General features: G+C 32.2%; 1 protein-coding gene across 1 annotated transcript; it reads left to right on the top strand.

Moving 5' to 3' along the window:
- Positions 1-1,549: 1,549 nt before the first annotated feature.
- LOC143080825 (uncharacterized) lies at positions 1,550-20,703 on the top strand. The gene is made up of 11 exons (XM_076256884.1): positions 1,550-1,823; positions 7,893-8,111; positions 8,436-8,619; positions 10,032-10,161; positions 11,458-11,569; positions 12,056-12,229; positions 13,003-13,074; positions 14,631-14,869; positions 15,445-15,665; positions 18,023-18,123; positions 19,258-20,703. Exons 1-11 carry the CDS (start codon positions 1,613-1,615, stop codon positions 19,263-19,265), a joined length of 1,671 nt encoding a protein of 556 aa, XP_076112999.1. The 5' UTR covers positions 1,550-1,612; the 3' UTR covers positions 19,266-20,703.
- The last annotated feature ends 1,308 nt before the right edge of the window (positions 20,704-22,011 follow it).

The following is a 22,011-nucleotide window of genomic DNA, read 5'->3' as shown; positions in this document are numbered from 1 at the left end:
AAGCTCAACACATCAAACGAATGGATAACAAGTGTCGTATTCCTGACTTTGTACAGATTTTTCTTATTTAGAAAATGATGAATTAAATCTGGTTTTATAGCTAGCATAACCTTTAACTTTTAACACAGTCGCATTGAATTCCATTATGTTGACAAAGATGTGTGAACAAAAAAAAAACAGACATGGAAGGTGAAAATGTAATAAACAGTGGCACAGCAGTCAACATTGTGTTATAATCTTAATCAATATAAAAACAAACAAATATGTATCAATAAAACAATGAATCACACTAGCAAAATATAAGACAAGGATACAAAAATTACCATGGCATAATAAAACAATGACGGGATGTACAAGTACTGAGCTACGCCATATGTCTTTAAAAATAAACACACACAAAGGCACACAGACAAAGCACACCACGCCAAATAGATATCGTAAAAATAAATGAATTAACAGTGAAAGTATTATTTTTCTATATTAATATTGAAATATTGTCATCTGCTACTTCAAAATCCAAGATTAAGGAAGATACATGATCCACCTTACTACGAGTCCTTTAGTTATACAGATGTGGTATGAGTACCAATGAGACCACTCTTAAACCAATAGATCAAAGTACTGTCTTCAACATGGAGCCTAGGCTCACACCGAACAGCAAGCTATTGAGGGCCACAAACATGACTAGTGTAAAACTATTCAAATTGGAAAACCAACGGTCTAATCTATATAAAAAACGAAAAACGAGAAACACTTTGAAACCACATCAACAAACGACAACTACTGAACATCAGGTTTCTGCCTTAGGACAAGTGCCAACAAATGCAGCGGGCTTAAACGTTTCAATAGGTACCAACCTTCACCTTTACCTGAAACATTGGGTATGCATTGGTTCAAAAATTTCGATAACATTAAAATTTCAAGAAATTCAATCCACATGACTATAAAGGCAACAGTAGTTTACCATTATTCAAAAGTCGATTGAGAGAAAACAAATTCTGGTTACAAGCTAAAACCGTGGAAAACACATCAACTATAAGAGGAAACTTACTAAACAACAGAAACACTGAAGTGCAACAAAAAACAAACGACAATGGATCACTCACAGAAACGATCTATAAGATAACAATAGCCATTTTCCTGACTTGGTACAGGACATTTTAAGAAAAAAAGGGTGGGTTGAACTTGGTTTTGTGGTTAGCCAAACCTCATGTTTAACACGGATGAAAACACAAATGATATAATTACCGTCGTCTAATATGTGTAGCGACCAAATTTATCGAAAGCCAAACATTTCGAACGTTTGAGAAATTTAAGAATAAAAATAAAAAGTCAAACCAAGTAAGGTCAACATAGCTGAAGGGGTTTCAGACTAAGATTAAGCATAATTTCATTATTTTATGAACTTGAAATTAACAATATGATTTTCGTCAGCAATCACGTGGTTCGAAAATTATATAACTAACAACATAATCAATCACCATCAACTTGTAGTAAAATAATTTTAAGCCATAAGTACATATAAAAATCCTCAAGTTTAATATAGTCATCACTTCGAAAAAATCCGGCACTTGGTTGACAGTAAACCAAGGCAATTAATTTAATGTGAAAGATGTTAAAACTTATAATTATTTACACTTTCACTGTTTGTTTGTGTGTATCTTCCGTACCGGTATTTAAGGATAAAGTTACTTTGGAAAAGTTATCTACATTATATTTACCAGACAGTTATGACACAGATGGAACTCCATTATACAAGTATTCTAGTGGAGCCATAGAACAAACATCGTATGATCCTGATAATAAATTAGTGTATGCTGTAGGTAGGTATAAAAGCGTATTTAGTATTGTTTTGTTTATTTACTAATCGTTATCAGTTTTCTAAACTTCATTTATAATATAATTCTCATATTTCCAAAACATTTATTGGCATCATTGAAAAATTTACAGTAGGCATTTCGAGAGGTTCGTTTTTCCCCAATTTTGGAAATTCGATATATGTTTGTCAAATATGTGTTACAGAAAAGCTTATACGGTTGTATAAACAAAGTGCTTTTTTTTTTATATATAAAGTAAGATGTTGGTAATTCATTTACAGTACCGAATGACTGCTTAAGGATGTACTTAGGTGAGGTTTTTGAATTTATGCCAGATGTTTGGTCTCCTTGGTGTTTCACCATACGATACAAGGTAAAATAGTTTGTCCCATAACACCTATGTATAGACTTAATAGCTCATAAAAGGTCATTTGACAAAATTGAAGCAGATTCTTGATTTTCTTTCTTTTGATTTGAGACCCAAGTAATACCAATGCAAATATAAGGTTAAATTTCGAGTCAGTCTTTACCCGCCATATTTTATATATTAAATATCTCGAAAAGGAGTTCCATGATTATCAATATTTTTAGCTTATTTTTATCCTTTACTGAAACTCTTCCAGCTTAAAATATCAATTTTAAATCCTTGATTTATTTAATTTCACTTAAGATCACCTAAGTACACCCTTAAGATGCTGATTTCGACAATATAATGGCTCAGGAATGTCCATGACCACCATATTTGAAAACTTAAATACACCAATTCTGTTCAATCCGAAGGCATCGCCAACCTTAGAATAATGTGATAACTTTTTTTTCTACATAAGGAAATGACTGTTCCAAGTCATTAATATGACAGATGTTTGCTATTCGTTTGGTGTATTTTAGCTTTCGATTGAGAAGGGATTTTCGTTTTGATTATTCCTAGGAGTTCGGTAATTTTAATAATTCTTGTTTTTTGTAAGAATATAAAGTATTTTGGTGGAAAAAACAGGATTAAAAATAGCAAGCGTTAAAAATCATCAAAGATTCCAGATTCATACAATGATTGTGTACGCACAATGCGCGTTTCGTACCAAAACACTCACTAGCGTCGCTCCAACCAAAACGGTTACGAAGCAAAATCATAAATTATAAAGTTGAAGAAAACTTATAACTGGAAATCCCAAAATATTTTTTTGTTTGTGTTTCGCTCAAACATGAATTATATCCTTGTCGTGAATTAGGTGAAATTGAAACACTTATTCTTGTTTTAGATAAATAAAGGCAAGTAATATACCGCTGTTCAAAACTCGTAAATCGATGGAAAAAAAAACAAAATCGGGGTAACAACCTAAAACTGAGGGAAATGCATTAAATATAAGAGGAGAACAACGACACAACATTAAAATGTAACACACACAGAAAAGGACTAAGCATTAGACAAAATCCAATGAGAATAACAAATATAACATTAAAACCAAATACATGAATTTGGGATAGAAAAGTACCGTGACACGTCTTATAGAACGATTCTATTTAAATGTTATTTGAATTCCTAACGAGTAGCACCATAAACGTCCATTTTCATATCCACTATTTCTCAAATTACCCTTAACGTTGCAATTGTGATTTTGTCTTCAATCACGAGCACTCATGTTTTATCGAAATAAGAAAATGACTTTGGTTTACAAAACGAAAGAAGAATGTTATATTCGAATCTGACATTATTGTAATTATAGAGTTTCCAAAGATATATTTTATACATCTCACTTCCAATGGACAATAACTGTTTATCAAAGGTACCAGATTATAATTTAATATGCCAGACGCGCGTTTCCTCTACATAAGACTCATCAGTGACGCTCAGATCAAAATAGTCATAAAGCCAAACAAGTACAAAGTTGAAGAGATTGCGCGTAATTTGACATGACAATTATAATTGCAATGTCTGTTCTACTTTCAACAATAAAGAAGATAAAAAAGAAGTTTGTGTTGGTGTTGCTCGCTATTTAAAGGGGCACTAGCTGTCAATTTACCTTGACCGATTTGACTCATATTTGATTAATAACATACTTATGTTATAGATGTATAGACTCTATAATATGTGCCAACATTTCGTGTGTATTATCGTCTTGACGCTATCTAATTAACCATCATGTTGACCTCCGGAGACTGACAACGGTCATATAACTCGATATATAACATAAACATAGATAAAAGTTTAACGAACTCGTGCAATTTGATTGTCTATGTCTGTATGATTTCGTGTTATAGGTTACAAATATATCTTACTCATCGTTTCTACTTAAACAAGAAGTAGTTTTGTAGATCAAATGATTTACCCTTGTTTCAATTTCAATGATGGAGACCTAGGGATTTAGCACCATATAGTTTCGAATAGAACAACATTTTACAGAAAGAGAAGATTTTAATGATATTTCATTATAACACAAACATAGTTACTGTTGAGCTTGTCATACCCTCAGAGACCAAACGTGCATCACTAGTTGCAAATGCCGATAAAAACAATCGAAAGACAAACAACAACCTCCAAAACACAACATAGAAAACTGAAGACTGAGCAACACAAACCACAACAAAAACGGGGATGATCTCAGCTGCTCCAGAAGGGTAAGCAAGTCCTGTGCTGCAGCTGAGATCACAGATTGTATTTTATCAGTATATTTCCTTTTGGTATATGTAAAAATGGTACATCTCTATTGTTTATTATCTTTGCAGTTTTAATGTTAATGCACTTAAAAATTCGTAATAAATATGGGCACAGAGAGGGGTCATAAACCTTAAGGATATAAATGTACCCTCTTGTTGTCTTAGTGCTAAACATGGAAATTTTATTAAAAGAATCCGCAACGTTTTCCATTGTACTCTTATATTTGACAATTTGTCGATAAAGAGAGAGAGGATTATTACATGGAGTACTAGCAATAATTTCCAGAAAACTATTATATCAATACAGATATTTGTTTGAACAAGCATATAAATGAAATCATTTAAGTATACATTCTATGGTGCGCGGACTTCAATGACTCAGCTTGAGGTTTTTTATATTGCAAATTATGTGTAGTACTTTTTGTAGACATTAAGGAGGCTCGAGGGTATAAAAAATTCAGAAAAAAATCAAACATTTGTTTTTCATTACAAATTTTATTTATTTTCTTTTGTAGTTGTTACTTTATCATATGGTACAAAAATCATTCAAAACAATTAATTCGTGTTGGCCCCAGATGACTTTCAAAATGTATACATCATTGAAAAAGTTCCAAATTATCTCCCTTTGGTGGAAAAATGCCATTTTTTGGCTTTAAAATTGAAATATCTTTTTCAACTCATCGGTGACCTATCTTTTTTAATATAATTTCCATATAAGCTGTACTTAAGCTAAATTATTGTAAAATTTTAGCGATTTCTGTAATAAATTTCTTTTTTTTCTTTCGATATTACCTTTATTTCTCCTATTTCTTCAACAGAAAAAAAAACCGCCTTTACACAAATGTATGCTTCTTTCGAAGGCAGATTGTGAGCGCAAATGAACGGTGACGCTACTTTTTTATTTTATTTTTCTATTAACTATAAGATAAAGTTAATTTATAGAAAAATATAGACCCGCGAACCCCCTTAAACACTAGCAGTTCATGGACAAATAAGAGTATTCTTTGTGCATAATTTTATATCGGAAATCCCATTATTAAAGTCTGTGTTTTTTTTTGGGCAAAAATGTTAGCATTATTTGCTATGAAATCCGCATTTCCTATTTAATGCAATGGCATATCTAATAGTATAGCTTTGAACATCGTTTCTCTTTGGTATATGTACAAAGTGAAACGTCTCTTTTATTTTGTATTTTTATTGTGTTCATATCAAATTCGTAATACATATGCCTACAGAAAGGTTCATCACCTTAACATGATGACAAGGTTTGAAATTCTAGCATTCCATTTTTGAAAAAAAACTTAATTGTGTTCTAACATTTATAAAAGTCTATGTAATACTTCATTAATAAACTAACAATAAATTTCAATGTCATAACAACACGTGCTGTTGTATATTAACCATTACTGTCTTTTATGTGAGTTATGTGAATTGACTTCTTGTACACGTTTGTGTGAGGGGATACTAAAATATTTGACCTATATTCTGATCTTGAAACAGTCACTTACCACAAATGACGAAGTGGTATAATATATTAACGCCTTAATAGTTACATATTCAAATGATTAATTTAAAAAACAAACACTTTTCATCCTGTTTTTATAAAAATTAATCGTATACATTTATCATTCTAAATGATGAAATAAATGCATGGTTGTGCAAGCAAAGTGTAAATAAAATTCTTAAAAAGTGTTCTACGGTACAGCTTGACCTGACAGAGGTTGACATTAAATATTAAGAAGATAAGAGTAGCGTGAAAGGTGACGGAGATTTGGTAAATATGTAGTAGATGTAATTTGCATACAAGTCAGGGATTTCGTTACCACGAATAGCTTACGACCTTCGATGAATTATTTCATATTCGTAGAGACAACGATTTAGTTTGAAAGTTTGGCTAAACATGCACAGAACTTGAAATCACATCCTTATTTTTATGATTTTATTGTCTATGGAGCACGAAAATGTAAATCCGACACCCTAACTTATTGATCCTTTGACCAACATTATTTTCGAATTGAAAACTGAAGTCGGATCCTTGAATATTGTCTTTGTCGGTACTAACATTGAATGTGGTATTGTTAAATTTAGACATAGCTACATATGTATGACAATACATTTATGAACACGTTCCTACATCGTATCGATTATTATATAATATTATATCATGTATAGTATTCCCATACAACCAATGCATTACATTCGTACAGAGGAATTCAATTGCTTATATATAGTAATAATAACATCACATGTATGTTCCATAAGAACCCGTAAATTTGATTGGCTAACAACAAATGCTAAGCACTCCAAGATCATAATTTATTTCCATATAGAATACAACAGCTATGACTGCACGTGCTATTTTTAACAACGTTAAAATAGCGCAACGAAAAGCTTTGTTGTTGCATAAAAATGTATTTAATGGTATAACAATTGAATGCTTCTTTTGATAATTTTTATAGAGTTGTTATAGCGTCATTTTTTTATAAGAAGTGTTTCAGTAACGCGCTTTAACACCAAAACAAAATTTAAGAAAAAAGACATATTGAATTCTTTTTAAAAATATTAATACAGTGGTGAAGGGTACAATTTAACAAATAAAATCGGATTAAAAAACTAAGCCTGTACATATAGCCCAGGATGTTTGTGTTATGATGAAATAATAAAATCTTTTTTTCTGTAAAATCTTGATCTATTCGAAACTCGATGGTCTTTTATCCCTAGGTCTTCAACTTCGTATGTAATTGCCTTTCAAGTATTTTCAACCACTAATGAGTACAATGTGCGAAACACTAGTCGGGCGCACCGCAAAGTACGCCTGTAATCTTTTTAAATGATTTTTTACTACTTGGTCATTGCTGGAGAATATGTTTTCCTCGAGGGTTTTGCCAGGCCATCGGTGATCACGTTCATGTTGACATGAACTATCAATGAAATTTTGATTTTCTAAAAATCTATTGTTATATAAAACGCCGAATTATTCCAAGAACAAAGGTTTTATGATCCCATAAACATAGATTGCTTTACTAAATTAGTCGTATTTGTCATAACTTTAGACGTATTTGTGTTGGTCGTCCATCTGTTTTTATTACAGCGCCACTGATAAGTCATTTGAAGACGAGCGTGCGTCTGGCGTACCAAATTGTAAATATGATGAGTTTTTACAACACACAAAACAAAGAGAACTTAGATCTATCCTTACGGAATGCGTACTGTGTTCTAAATAACAATACTAATAAAAATCAGATTAATTGTCATTATTATAATTTAACAATAGGCCATTTCAGAAGTTAACAAAATTTTGTTCAACATTTGCATTAAAACTTTTTAGCACACAAAAAAATCTAAATTATTTGATTAATGAAAGATTTGTAGATTGCATGACTCCTGAAAAAAAAAAAACCACCATATTGTGTTATCTTTCAGGGGGACATATTCTGCATGTTATTGATGTTGAAAATGTCACATCTCCGGAGATCATTCATCATATGGAATTTGACGATGTGGATGTCACAGACGTTGAATATTGTGGTGGATACGTTTTCGTTTCAATGGATAATGATGCGTTTAAAGAAAAGGGGCGTGTTGTTGTTTTCAGCAATTACTCATCATCAGAGCTGATGGTCGAAAAATATAATATAACAGGTAAAGCTAATGATGTTCATTGTTTAACATAGAAAATTGTTTTAACTGAAACTTGTTTTACAAAATCAACAACTTTGTTTTTTAATAGACAAAATATAAAGCAGAACCAAACAAATCAGATGTTTTACCCATGAGAAATGTTGGTGTTCTGTTTCTGTTACTTTCTTCTTATTAAATAGTTTGACTGCCATATTTTTTTTTAGAGTTACGGTACATAAATATATATTATATACAATTTTTGTTACTCCGTGTCGGGTTTATTTTTTTCAGTTTCATTTCATACATGGTTTTTTTACACCATATATTGTTTTTTATACTTTCTAGTTGGACCAACTCCAGATATGCTTAGCCCTACAAAAGACTGCAAGACGATATTAGTAGCTGTGGAAGCTCAGGCCTATCACGTTCATGATACTATTATAGACCCTGAGGGTGGAGTTGGGATCATCAAAATTGAAAATGACAAAGCAACGTATAAAATGCTAGATTTCAAAGAATTCAACTCGAAGTAAATATCTTGTGTGCGGATTAGATGATTAAGTGTTGTTGCGAGATATTGTTCTTATTAACAAAGAATTGATTATAATGAATCAAATGCCATGATTTTGATTTTGATTTTCTATCATACTGTAAAAAATTGGTTTGGGCAAAAACACGATACCTTAGATATTAGAAGTTGATAGGTTCCAGATTAAGCCGTATGTAATAATTAACACCACACTTTTTTCAATATGCAATTATTCTGTCATCTTTGCTAGACTGTATTTCTGATAGGTTTGAGGACTAGTAATTCACTAACAAACGATATTATTACAATGGGTAGGAAATGTGTTCTACTATTCACCGACATTTTTCACACCATTATGGAGCTCAAATAGTACAAATCCAAATCTTCTCAACGAATACCCCCCCCCCCCTTTTCCCCCAATCAACCGTATAGCAAGTTTTTCTTACATAACATTTAGGTATATTGATGATTTCTTGTCTCTCAAAACCTAAATTTCAAGAAATGTTTATAAATCATATATCCCAATGGCAATGAACCTAAAATTAAGAATACTGACGAAACTAGAAGGTTTGTTTCATTTTTTTCTTGACATTTACAAAAAGAAAACTTATAACAAGGTTTTCAGTTTTCCAATTGTCATCGTTCGAGTTCTCAGTTGCCTCATTGTGTGTCGTTTACATGTCTCAATTGACTTGCTACGCATTTTCTTGTTCACATAACATGAATATCATGTCTTTATTTGTTATCTTCATGTGTCTCTTCATAATCAATTAACGAGATTTGTACATCGGTACTACTGCAGCCTTAATTAACAGGTGTGTCTTCCTGACACACACAAAAACTCCCGTCACACTCAAACAACTCCTGTTGTAGCCATAGTGTTACGAGAACTGAAAACTGAAACCTACATTTTATCTTGCAGTTTTATGGTCATCGTCACGAATTTGTTGATGTATACGATGTGTCTGCGTCTCAACTGTACAAGCTACATGTTTCGCAGTTTTAGAACTTCATATACCAGAATGGTGATCTGTCTGCTACTTTCATTAGTCATGGCGTTGTCAGTTTATTTTCTATCCATGAGTTTGACTGTCCATCTGGTATCATTCATCCCCCCTTTTATATATTGTGACTGAAGTTTACGGCAAAGTTCCATGTATAGCAAGAGAAGCCTTACCTGTCGGAACACACACATAGTGTATGTTATTAGAATAAGGGTTCGAGTCACTCCAGAAAAGTTTACTCAGATGGACTTGACTATAATCTTAAGTTCTTATTGGTCATATACTACAACAGTTTCGGTTTTTATATATCCCTGGCTTTCAAAAATTCGGTTTTGGGCGTTCCTGAGGTAGGTAAATCAAGAAAAGCGGTTTTATCTTTGATAATGATAAGTTTTTTATCTTTGACAGATGGTCCGATTTGGAATCCAAGGGATTGCGTTTTATACATAGAGCAAATAACAACAACTTTTCCAACGATGTAGAACCTGAATATATAGCATATAACAAAGATTATTCCAAAGCTTACATTTGTCTTCAGGTAACTAGAATATATACCATGTAACAAAGATTATTCCACAGCTTACGTGTGTCTGCAGGTAACTAGAATATATACCATGTAACAAAGATTATTCCAAAGCTTACATTTGTCTTCAGGTAACTAGAATATATACCATGTAACAAAGATTATTCCAAAGCTTACATTTGTCTCCAGGTAACTAGAATATATACCATATAACAAAGATTATTCCAAAGCTTACATTTGTCTTCAGGTAACTAGAATATATACCATGTAACAAAGATTATTCCAAAGCTTACATTTGTCTCCAGGTAACTAGAATATATACCATATAACAAAGATTATTCCAAAGCTTACATTTGTCTTCAGGTAACTAGAATATATACAATGTAACAAAGATTATTCCAAAGCTTACATTTGTCTCCAGGTAACTAGAATATATACCATGTAACAAAGATTATTCCAAAGCTTACATTTGTCTCCAGGTAACTAGAATATATAGCATGTAACAAAGATTATTCCAAAGCTTACATTTGTCTTCAGGTAACTAGAATATATACCATGTAACAAAGATTATTCCAAAGCTTACATTTGTCTTCAGGTAACTAGAATATATACCATGTAACAAAGATTATTCCAAAGCTTACATTTGTCTACAGGTAACTAGAATATATACCATATAACAAAGATTATTCCAAAGCTTACATTTGTCTACAGGTAACTAGAATATATACCATATAACAAAGATTATTCCAAAGCTTACGTGTGTCTACAGGTAACCAGAAAATATAGCATATAAAAAAGATTATTCCAAAGCTTATATTTGTCTTCAGGTAGTTATTTTAATTGATTGTGTTTCAATAGATACAATTTCATATAATATATAAATTTCGTTCCTTAAAATCAGATTTAATTGAAGGTTTTCAGTCAAAGGGCAATGGTTTGTAACAAAACAAACATGACCTATCAGAGGAAATTATGATAATTTTAGTGGGTTTTTTTTTATGAAATTGGAATTTTAAAGATTTCGTTTCTTACCAACTGTACGTATCTCTTTGTCGAACTTTTCTTAGTTCCATATGAGTCTGAGTTCATTCAGACACATATTTCATAAGATGTTTAGTTTAGTTCAAAAATGAATCAAAACTGGCAAGTAATTCTAATTCATATTTAAGAATCATCCGAAGAACGAGGATTGAATGATTTTTATATAAGACTTTATATATATATATATATATTTAATTTCACTTGTTACATTAATGTTTTATCATTTCATATCTTGGTTTGATATGTAATTGTTCCATTTGTTTTATTCAGGAGAATAATGCAATAGCTGTCGTTGACATTGCTACAGAAACCATAACAGATGTATTACCATTAGGTTACAAGTCATGGGAAAAACTTATGATAGACCCAAGTGACAAAGATGGTATGTTATAGCTGATTTGATCAAGGTGGTTTTTAACAACGTTTCACCGTTGTAAGACTCTACTCCTCTAATTTGTTTTAATAGTATGTGAAATATTATTTGTAAATAGTTATCTTTATAATTTTGATACGGTTTTCTTCTCATTTCAAGAATTACTAATAGCTTTTTTTGAACAAAAGTCGTTATAGTATCATCCAGGATTTTGAGATTCTGACAATTGAAGGCGGACAATTTACCAGGTATAAAAATAATAGATAATACATCAATTGAAACATTAGGAAGCAAGTCTAAAAGTATTTTATATTCTTCAAAATGATTTATTATCCTCTTTAAAAAAATATTTCATTAAAGATGCCTGGCTTTTTTATTTTGCTTTGACTTTACCTTAATGTTTGAGATAGAACTGATCAGTGTAACGACTAATAATAATTTTGCTTATAACATGTAAAATAAACATTTTACCTGATTTGTTTCTCTCCTTTGAAGGTATAAATATGAGATCATGGCCAATTTATAGCATGTATCAGCCTGATGCAATCCACGTGATATATGTTGCGGGAAAAGGTTACCTCGTGACATCTAATGAGGGTGACTCTAAGGATTACTCCGACTGGGGAGGATTTAACGAAGAAGAACGTGTTCGAGATGTCGTCTTATCAGGTATAAAATTACGTTGTTCGAGTTGAAATGATACAAATTTATAGATTAGATTTTTGTCAGGATTTTGTTTTTTGAACACCCAGTGACTTCATACATGTTCAGAACGAGAAATAATTGCAACTGTAGTATACCGATGTTCAAAATTCATAAATCGACAGAGAAAAAACCAATCCGGGTTACAAACCAAAACTGACGGAAGTATCAAATATAAAGGAACTATGGCACAACAGTGAAATGTAACACACACAGAAACGAACTATAATGTAACAATGGCCAAACAAATTTACATTTAATATAATCGGCAGCGGATAGAAAGGTGTAAATTGCATTTGCTTTGCCACAAGCGACCTACTCACCCCTCAAATTCTTTAACATGCAAAGAGCGTGAGTCTTCAACAACACGAGGCATTGCATTTAACGTCCCCATTCTAACCGGATGTGGCTGTAAATTTAGACAACCTGCACAGTCAAATAAACGCCCCTTTTTGCAAAGGATTTACTATCGATTGGAAGAAGACTTAAGCTCCCATATGTGTGTACCCCAGTCGCCTATTGGATTTTGAGACATTGTCGTTAAAAGCAAAAGGCGATAGGCAAGCGAAAGTTTGGTGTTCATAAAAAGGTTTTTTTATGTTATTGTATTCGTTAGGTAAATTTCAACTAAATGAACTACAATGCAGTGAAATACAAGCTATGTAATATTTTGCGCACATACTCAAAAAAGATTTTTCATATTTCATAAGGTATAATAAATAAGCATTTGATGTTTACAGAAAATTCTCCAATTATGAAATGGGCTGCAGATCAAAACATATCTTCGACAATCCAAGACGATAACATGTTAGGTAAGATATGGTTAATGCTACAATCCAAAAAACAAATGAATTTAATCTCTAACTGAAGTAGAGAGGGGAGAAATATACCAGAGGAACGGTCAAACTCATAAATCGAAAGTAAACTGACAACGCCATGGCTAAAAATAAAAAAGACAAACAGGCAAATAAATGTGCAAAAGAAACAACATAGAAAGCTAAAAACACGAGCAACACGAACCCCACCAAAAACTGGGGGTAATCTCAGGTGCTCCGGAAGGGTAAGCAGATCCTGTTGCCCATTTGACACCCGTCATTTCGCTCATGTTATTATAAACCCGGTAAATAGTAAACAGTCAATTCGAATTAAAACACCAATTTTATTTAGAAGAACATCTTTAACCATCTATCGCATGTGAAATTTATTACGTATCGTAACATGTTCTCTACTTATTACGTATCGGTTGATCGTAACATGTTCTCTACTTATTATTACGTATCGGTTGATTGTAACATGTTCTCCACTTATTACGTATCGGTTGATCGTAACATGTTCTCCACTTATTACGTAACGGTTGATGGTAACATGTTCTCCACTTATTACGTATCGGTTGATGGTAACATGTTCTCCACTTATTACGTATCGGTTGATCGTAACATGTTCTCCACTTATTACGTATCGGTTGATGGTAACATGTTCTCCACTTATTACGTATCGGTTGATCGTAACATGTTCTCCACTTATTACGTATCGGTTGATGGTAACATGTTCTCCACTTATTACGTATCGGTTGATGGTAACATGTTCTCCACTTATTACGTATCGGTTGATGGTAACATGTTCTCCATTTATTACGTATCGGTTGATGGTAACATGTTCTCCACTTATTACGTATCGTAACATGTTCTCCACTTATTACGTATCGGTTGATCGTAACATGTTCTCCACTTATTACGTATCGGTTGATCGTAACATGTTCTCCACTTATTACGTATCGGTTGATTGTAACATGTTCTCCACTTATTACGTATCGGTTGATTGTAACATGTTCTCTACCGCTAATTGACTGCATCATATATCCAACTTTTCTGCTATTATATTTTATCTGATACAATTACAACATTTGTCAGGGTCCTGGAAATGGACTATTATATTATATCTGATACAATTACAAGATTTGTCAGGGTATTGGAAATGGACAATTTTGTTTGAATATAGAAATAAAGGTATGATTGCAAATGAAACAATTCTCCACAAGAGATAAAAATTACACAGAAATTGGCAACTATAAGTCAACGTATATAGTTTATATTTGAAATGTTAACATTATTTGCTTATGTTCTGCATACACTATGACTGGGGTTTAACGAATGATCGAAGTTCGGTTGAAGCAATGACGTAACTTTTTTTTACTTATTGGTCGTCTTATGGTAGAAATCATAATCAAACTACATTCCATATACTTGATTCCGAATCTTTAAAGTAAAAACAAATAATGATGAGCAAAAACCCAAAGAGCTTGCGTCTCGGCCTTAACTTTTTTGATATATTTTGTAATGTATTACTAAACCTTAATCGTCATCTTTAGGTCGGTTGAAAATAACCAATTTGAATGGTAGAAATGGAAATGGTACATATGACGAACTATATGCGTATGGAGGAAGAGGTTTCTCCATTAGAAAATTAGAAACAATGGAGCTCGTGTTCGATAGTGGAGACCAGTTTGAAAAGCTTCAGCAACAATACATACCTCATTTATTTAACAATAATTGCCGGAAGAGAGACAAAACTGTCAACCAGACAATAGATGCTAGGTCAGATGATAAGGTATCGTAGACATAAATCTTTCAAATACAATGCATTCTGTGAAATATTTTTCATAAGTGTACACCAAAACTTCATGATTGGTTATAAAAGTCTTTAACAATGAACATTAGAACATTTGCCATGGCGTTGTCAGTTTGTTTTCGATTTATGAGTTTGGCTGTCCCTTTGGTATCTTTCGTCCCTCTTTTAGACCAATTACGAGACGTTATTTTTGTTTTGGGATACGAACTATGAAATTGCCATAGTCCTTTAGATTCTGACATGTTCAGTTCTTTAGAAATTGTATCGGTCTTTCTTAGAGCTTTTTTAAAAGGCCTCCTTTGAATTCTGACAGAAACAGTATTTAGAAACTAGAACATCAAAATTATCCGTAATAATGAATTGGTTAATGTTTAGAAGAAAGCGAGTTGCTCGTGACGGAGGACCTTATTTACTCAGTCTGAACTTCCTTCGTTTGGAATGCATTCGATACTGAATATTTAAATTTAACGTATGTTTTTATAAAATTGCATTGATTTTAATTGATTACGGTATGCTTTGTATAGTTGTGATACATTTATAACTCAATTTTGAAGGGTCCTGAGAGTGAAAGTCTAGCAGTTGCTCAAATTGGTAGTGAACTTTTGATCTTCGTTGGGAATGAACGTCCAGGAACTATATTTATTTATAAGATAACCGACGATGCTTCTAAGCCAGAATTTCAAAGTATATGGAACGGTGTTGAAGAAACAGATGGGACATGGGAAGAACTTTATGACAGAGATATGTTAAGTGAAATAGACCCGGAAGATATAAGGTTTGTATGAAGAAATGTTAAGTGAAATAGACCCTGAAGATACAGGTTTGTATGGAAAAATGTTATGTGAAATAGACTGAAGATATTAGATTTTAATGGAGAGATGTAAAGTGAAAAAGACCCTGAAGATTTAAGGTTTGTATATAGAGATATTAAGTGAAATAGACCTTGAAGATATAAGATTTGTATCAAGAGATGTTAACTGAAATAGACCCTGAAGATATAAGGTTTGTATGGAGAGATGCTAAGGGAAATAGACCCTGAAGATATAAGGTTTGTATGGAGAGATGCTAAGGGAAATAGACCTTGAAGATATAAGGTTTGTATGAATAGATGTTACGTGAAATAGACCCTGAAGATATAAGGTTTGTATGAAGAGATGTTATGTGAAATAGACCCTGAAGATATAAGGATTGTATGAAGAGATGTTATGTAAAAATAGACCCTGAAGATATAAGGTTTGTATGGAGTGATGTTAAGTGAAATAGACCCTGAAGATATAAGGTTTGTATGAAGAGATGTTTAGTGAAATAGACCCTGAAGATATAAGGTTTGTATGGAGAGATGCTAATGGAAATAGACCCTGAAGATATAAGGTTTTAATGGAGAGATGTTATGTGAAATAGACCCTGAAGATATAAGGTTTGTATGGAGAGTTGCTAAGGGAAATAGACCTTGAAGATATAAGGTTTGTATGAATAGATGTTACGTGAAATAGACCGTGAAGATATAAGGTTTGTATATAGCGATGTTAGGTGAAATAGACCCTGAAGATATAAGATTTGTATGGAGATATGCTAAGGGAAATAGACCCTGAAGATATAAGGTTTGTATGAAGATATGTAATGTGAAATAGACCCTGAAGATATAAGGTTTGTATATAGCGATGTTAGGTGAAATAAACCCTGAAGATATAAGGTTTGTATGGAGAGATTTTAAGTGAAATAGACCCTGAAGATATAAGGTTTGTATGAAGAGATGTTAAGTGAAATAGACCCTGAAGATATAAGGTTTGTATGAAGACATGTTATGTGAAATAGACCCTGAAGATATAAGGTTTGTATGAAGAGATGTTAAGTGAAATAGACCCTGAAGTTATAAGGTTTGTATGAAGAGATGTTAAGTGAAATAGACCCTGAAGATATAAGGTTTTTAGACAGGGAAGCCAACAAAGGTTTTTAGACAGGGAAGCCAACAAAGGTTTTTAGACAGGGAAGCCAACAAAGGTTTTTAGAGCGATGTTAAGTGAAATAGACCCTGAAGATTTAAGGTTTTTAGAGCGATGTTTAGTGAAATAGACCCTGAAGATATAAGGTTTGTATGGAAAAAATCACTAAGTGAGATTAATGTTGCTTGTATAGGAAGGGGGTGTTTCATATAAAGATGTAGACAACTACCAACTTAATCTTTGTTTACTTAATTGGTTAACCCAGAGTGTATGTTTAGTATCAACCAATTTTGTCATAACAAACAATGTGATTTCGCATATCAAAGGCTGAAACAATTTTTAGATGGCTTCTTTATAGAGAAATGATATTGCATATTGTAGATATGTAATATAAAATTTCTTGAAAAAGTATTTAGATTTTTTTTTCAATTAAAGGCAATCTGGCTCACCGTAACTCAAAAATATCGGTCTGGAATCAGATGAAGGAAGTAAAATGTTATTATACTGAACTACTACTTTAGTAATAGTAATGTTTAGACGATATCCCTTTTGCAAAACATGACATTTTGGTGAATTTCGCTAGTCTTATCTTAGACTGAATATGATTTGTAACTCCTGGTGTATCTATCTCTCTGGATTACTCATTGAAATTTAAAAAAAATCAACTACTTTAGTACATTCGATTCTAATGATTGTTTCCTTATTTGTTTATATCGATGCTTTTTTCACTTATACCGATACAACATTTATAAGTTAGGTTCTCATTGCTATATGGCTTTAAGGGACATACAATTTATTGAACTCACATGTATAGTCAGTGAATTATGTGTCGATAACTGAATGAAAGAAAGTTAGTGCTACAGACCGCTGGCCAAAAAGTTAAATCACAAAAATACTGAACTCTAATCAAAATTAAGACTGAAAGTCCCTAATCAAATGGCAAAATCAAAAGCTCAAACACATCAAACGATAGAATAACAATGGTCATATTCCTGACTTGGTACAGACATTTTCTTATGTAGAAAATGATGGACTAAACTTGGTTTTAAAACGAGCTAAACCTATAAAGAGAGTTATATCAGAGAAATAACACTTTTAAAAAATACCGGAAATAGCAGAAACTTCCTATTCTGTTGCTTCCATCGTATATGTATGTGCAGTTTTTTTTTTATTAATTGTTTTTTTTCAGATACATTCCCGCAGATAAAAGTCCAAATAAAGAACACATATTAGCAGTTGCCGGATCTGTTAGTGGAACCTTTTCCATGTTTAAAATCAATGGCATTAAAGGTTAGTAACATTGTGGATATTACAATTGATATATAGAAAATGCTACGAATTCAGTGACACAAAACTTCAAAGACTTTAACGATAGACAAGTGAGTGTGCGGTATGTCAAACCCTAAAAACAAATATGTGTACATAATGTCTAACCCTAAATTACAAATATGTGTACATTATGTCAAACCCTAAAAACAAATATGTGTACACTATGTCTAACCCTGAAAACTAATATGTGTACATTATGTCTAACCTTAAATTACAAATATGTGTACATCATGTCAAACCCTAAATTACAAGTGAGTGTACATTATGTCAAACCCTAAATTACAAGTGAGTGTACATTATGTCAAACCCTAAATTACAAGTGAGTGTACATTATGTCAAACCCAAATTTACAAGTGTGTGTACATTATGTCGAACCCTAAATTACAGGTGTGTGAACATAATGTCAAACTCTAAAAACAATATGTGTATATAGTGTTATTTTCAATCATAATAGTAGAACACATAGTGTTTGATCATCGTGATTAAAAGGTTGGGATTTAAAACAATAGTCAAACACCACCACATAAAATAGTCGTGTGTTTATACAAAAATTATGAACTTTGTCAGTGTGTATTCAAAATTCATTCAAATCGTTATTAGAGTAGGGTCGATTAAGAGCTTTTCAGTCGTCTATTGTTTAAGACATATTTTGACGTTGAATTGTTGTCGCATTGGGTTTTATCTCAATCCTTTTAATTTGTCAACATAATTTGGTAGCAACAGTGCTTAACGTATAGCGTATGTCATGTCATATTTTATATGACAAAATTTTAGAACAACTTTTAATTAATTTTGTAAACTATATAAAGATGTGGTATGAGTGCCAGTGATACAACTCTCTATCAAAATAAAAATGTATGAAAAGTTAACAATGATAGGTCAAAGTACGCACGACCTTTTACCTCGGAGCCTTGGTTATCTGAATATAAATATAATTGCATATTTGAAAAGCGGATGTAACACTCCCGTCTTCTGAAACTTCTGCGTACATAACTAATTGCTCTCAATTCAAAAGCATTTACGACAAATTACATAAATATTTGCAAATTAAAACAAAATCAACTTGCTCACCTTTCTTATTTTATGTCTTAAAAGGGTCATAGAAGAAGATTAAACAGGGAAAAAAATAACGACACATCAATGGAACAGGAACTCAAATATTACTAGAAAGTCTGTAACTTGTACATTGTCTATTGGTGACGTGATGGAGAAATGAAGTGTATTTCATTATTTCAATTATATTCAAATCTGTGTAAATGGTTGATAAACTATTCTATTGTCGTCAATCATCTGATATAAACGTTTACAATTATTCAGAAATACCAATGTTTAAGGCTTTGGTCTGAAGATTTAATTTTCCAGTCAATGAAGCTTATAAACGGCTGTTTTTGATTAGATAATCGTTTGTATTTCATTTATTATGTGTGTTTAATTAGGTCTTTCCACTTCCACTTTTCGTGGAAAGACCTTATGTTTTTCTTCTGATTATTTTTTTTTCTTCTGCCGTCTGAGATGCTTTTTTGTCTTACAACATATCGAATGGATTTTTGGCCAATGATGTTGTACAGTAATGGGGGTATCAAAACTCACCCTGTGAGACCGAGCACTTATTCTTATAGGAGTTATCTCCCTGCGTCCCCTTTTACTTGTTATTGCTATATCTCCAAAACCGTAAAAGATTTTAGAAAACTGTTTCACCAAATTGTTCGTCTACTCTTAAGAAGGATTTGGTTAATTTTGAATTGAGTGATCGGAAGACATCTTATGGGAGTTATTTCCCTTTGAAAATTTGGATTTGTTGAATAAATTCATACGTTATAAGTCGTAGTGGCCTACAGTCTTTTGTATTAAAATCCTTGGTCCATTTAAAGGAAATTGAGATCAAGGTCAAGGGTCAAGGTAATGTAATAAATTTTGAATTTTGCTTGTTATCGTTATTCCAAAGAAACTGTGACAGTAAATGATATGATGTGTTTTCCAAATAACTGTTTACAAAGAGGCGAAACTTCAACCTATTTAAGTCGAAAAGGTTGGTTAACCCTTATAGGAGTTTTCTTCCCTTTTGTATTTGAAATCAGTATTTCTTCACAACCATACATTTGATTGACCTGGGTCTTTTGATTTGAGATCTCTGACCTGAAAGGTCAATTTGACGTTCTAGATTTTGACATTTGCTAAAAATACTTTCTGGTTCATTATAAAACAATTAAGTCTTCTGCATAAACCTATTAATCTTATTTTTTTAATATCAGTTTGATTTACCACATTACATCAACACGGAGTGACATTTTCTAACATTTTTTTTTTAAATTTCATTCTTATTATCGAGGTGGAAAAACCTTCAATTGTTCTCTGAAGAATTGCTATTTGGAATCATATTGGCAAATTATGTCTGTTTTGTCGTGATCTTTAATATTTGAAATAAGTCTTTGTTATATTAAATTTTGTCAAAGGCAAAATTTTAATATAGCATATTTACTAACCACAACTTTATTTTGTAAAACATTAGGTTAATAAAGAATTGAATTTGTAAGCACACAATAGACTTATCTTATTATGTACCTGATTATATTAAATGTAACACCCACCATACTATATTTCCAGCACACCAGGAAAAGCATAAAAACAAAGAATACGACTATATCAATAAGCTCCACAACTTGCAGCATAAACTGATGAGTAATTGTTCTGTTTAAACTTTAACTTACATAATACCATTCTAAATGCAAAAAGAAAATCCAACTTATAAGATGTATATAGTTATCAAAGGTACCAGGATTTTAATTTAGTACGCCAGACGTGCGTTTCGTCTACACAAGAGTCATCAGTGACGCTCATATCAAAATCTTAATAAAGCCAAACAAGTAAAAAGTTGAAGAGCATTGACAATCCAAAATTCCAAAAAGTTGTGCCAAATATGGCTGATGCTTTTTGTTATCTATTAATCATGTTTTTCTTTGTCTAATATGTTCTATTAATTTGTATTGTAGTGCTGTAATATTATGTTGTCATTTCAATGTTATATTTAACTTTGCCATTAAAGTGCGAGGTTTGGCATGCCACAAAACCAGGTTCAACCCACCACTTTTATTCCCCTTTAAAAGTGTCCTGTACCAAGTCAGGAAGATGGCCATTGTTATATTATTGTTCGTTTCTGTGTGTGTTGCATTTTAACGTTGAGTCGTTTGTGTTTTCTCTTATTTTTGATAAATTGAGATAAGACGTGGCACGGTACTTGTCTATCCCACATTCATGTATTTGGTTTTCATGTTATATTTGTTATTCTCGTGGTGTTTTGTCTGATGCTTGATCCGTTTCTGTGTGTGTTACGTTTCGGTGTTATGTCGTTGTTCTCCTGTTATATTTAATGCGTTTCCTTCGGTTTTAGTTTGTTACCCCGATTTTGTTTTTTGTCCATGGATTTATGAGTTTTGAACAGCGGTATACTACTGTTGCCTTTATCTATGCCTGGGATAAGAAAATCCTGAGTCTTTCAAATAAATCGAAGTTTTGTAAACAAGAAATTTATAAAAATGACCACATTATTGATATTCATGTCAACACCGAAGTGTTGATTACTGGGCTGGTGATACCCTCGGCGACAAAACGTCCACCAGCAGTGGCATCGACCCAGTGGTGTAAATAGTTATCAAAGGTAAAGGATTATAATTTAGTACGCCAGACGCCCGTTTCGTCTACATAAGACTCATCAGTGAAGCTCATATCAAAATCTTTATAAAGCCAAACAAGTAAAAAGTTGAAGAGCATTGACAATCCAAAATTCCAAAAATTTGTGCCAAATATGGCTAAGGTCATCTATGACTGGGATAAGAAAATCCTTAGTCTTTC

This window comes from Mytilus galloprovincialis, chromosome 6, assembly GCF_965363235.1.
Source record: "Mytilus galloprovincialis chromosome 6, xbMytGall1.hap1.1, whole genome shotgun sequence".
Classification (NCBI taxonomy): domain Eukaryota; kingdom Metazoa; phylum Mollusca; class Bivalvia; order Mytilida; family Mytilidae; genus Mytilus; species Mytilus galloprovincialis.
Note: the sequence above shows the minus strand (reverse complement) of the source record. Positions and strands in the feature narration are given on the sequence as shown.

Bases quoted from the DNA above. Each gene is read 5' to 3' on its own strand.
- LOC143080825 (XM_076256884.1), top strand. From the start codon at position 1,613: ATGTTAAAACTTATAATTATTTACACTTTCACTGTTTGTTTGTGTGTA. The intron at 13,075-14,630 runs GTAAGATATGGT...CGTCATCTTTAG, and splicing joins CCAAGACGATAACATGTTAG to GTCGGTTGAAAATAACCAAT. The intron at 14,870-15,444 runs GTATCGTAGACA...TCAATTTTGAAG, and splicing joins ATGCTAGGTCAGATGATAAG to GGTCCTGAGAGTGAAAGTCT.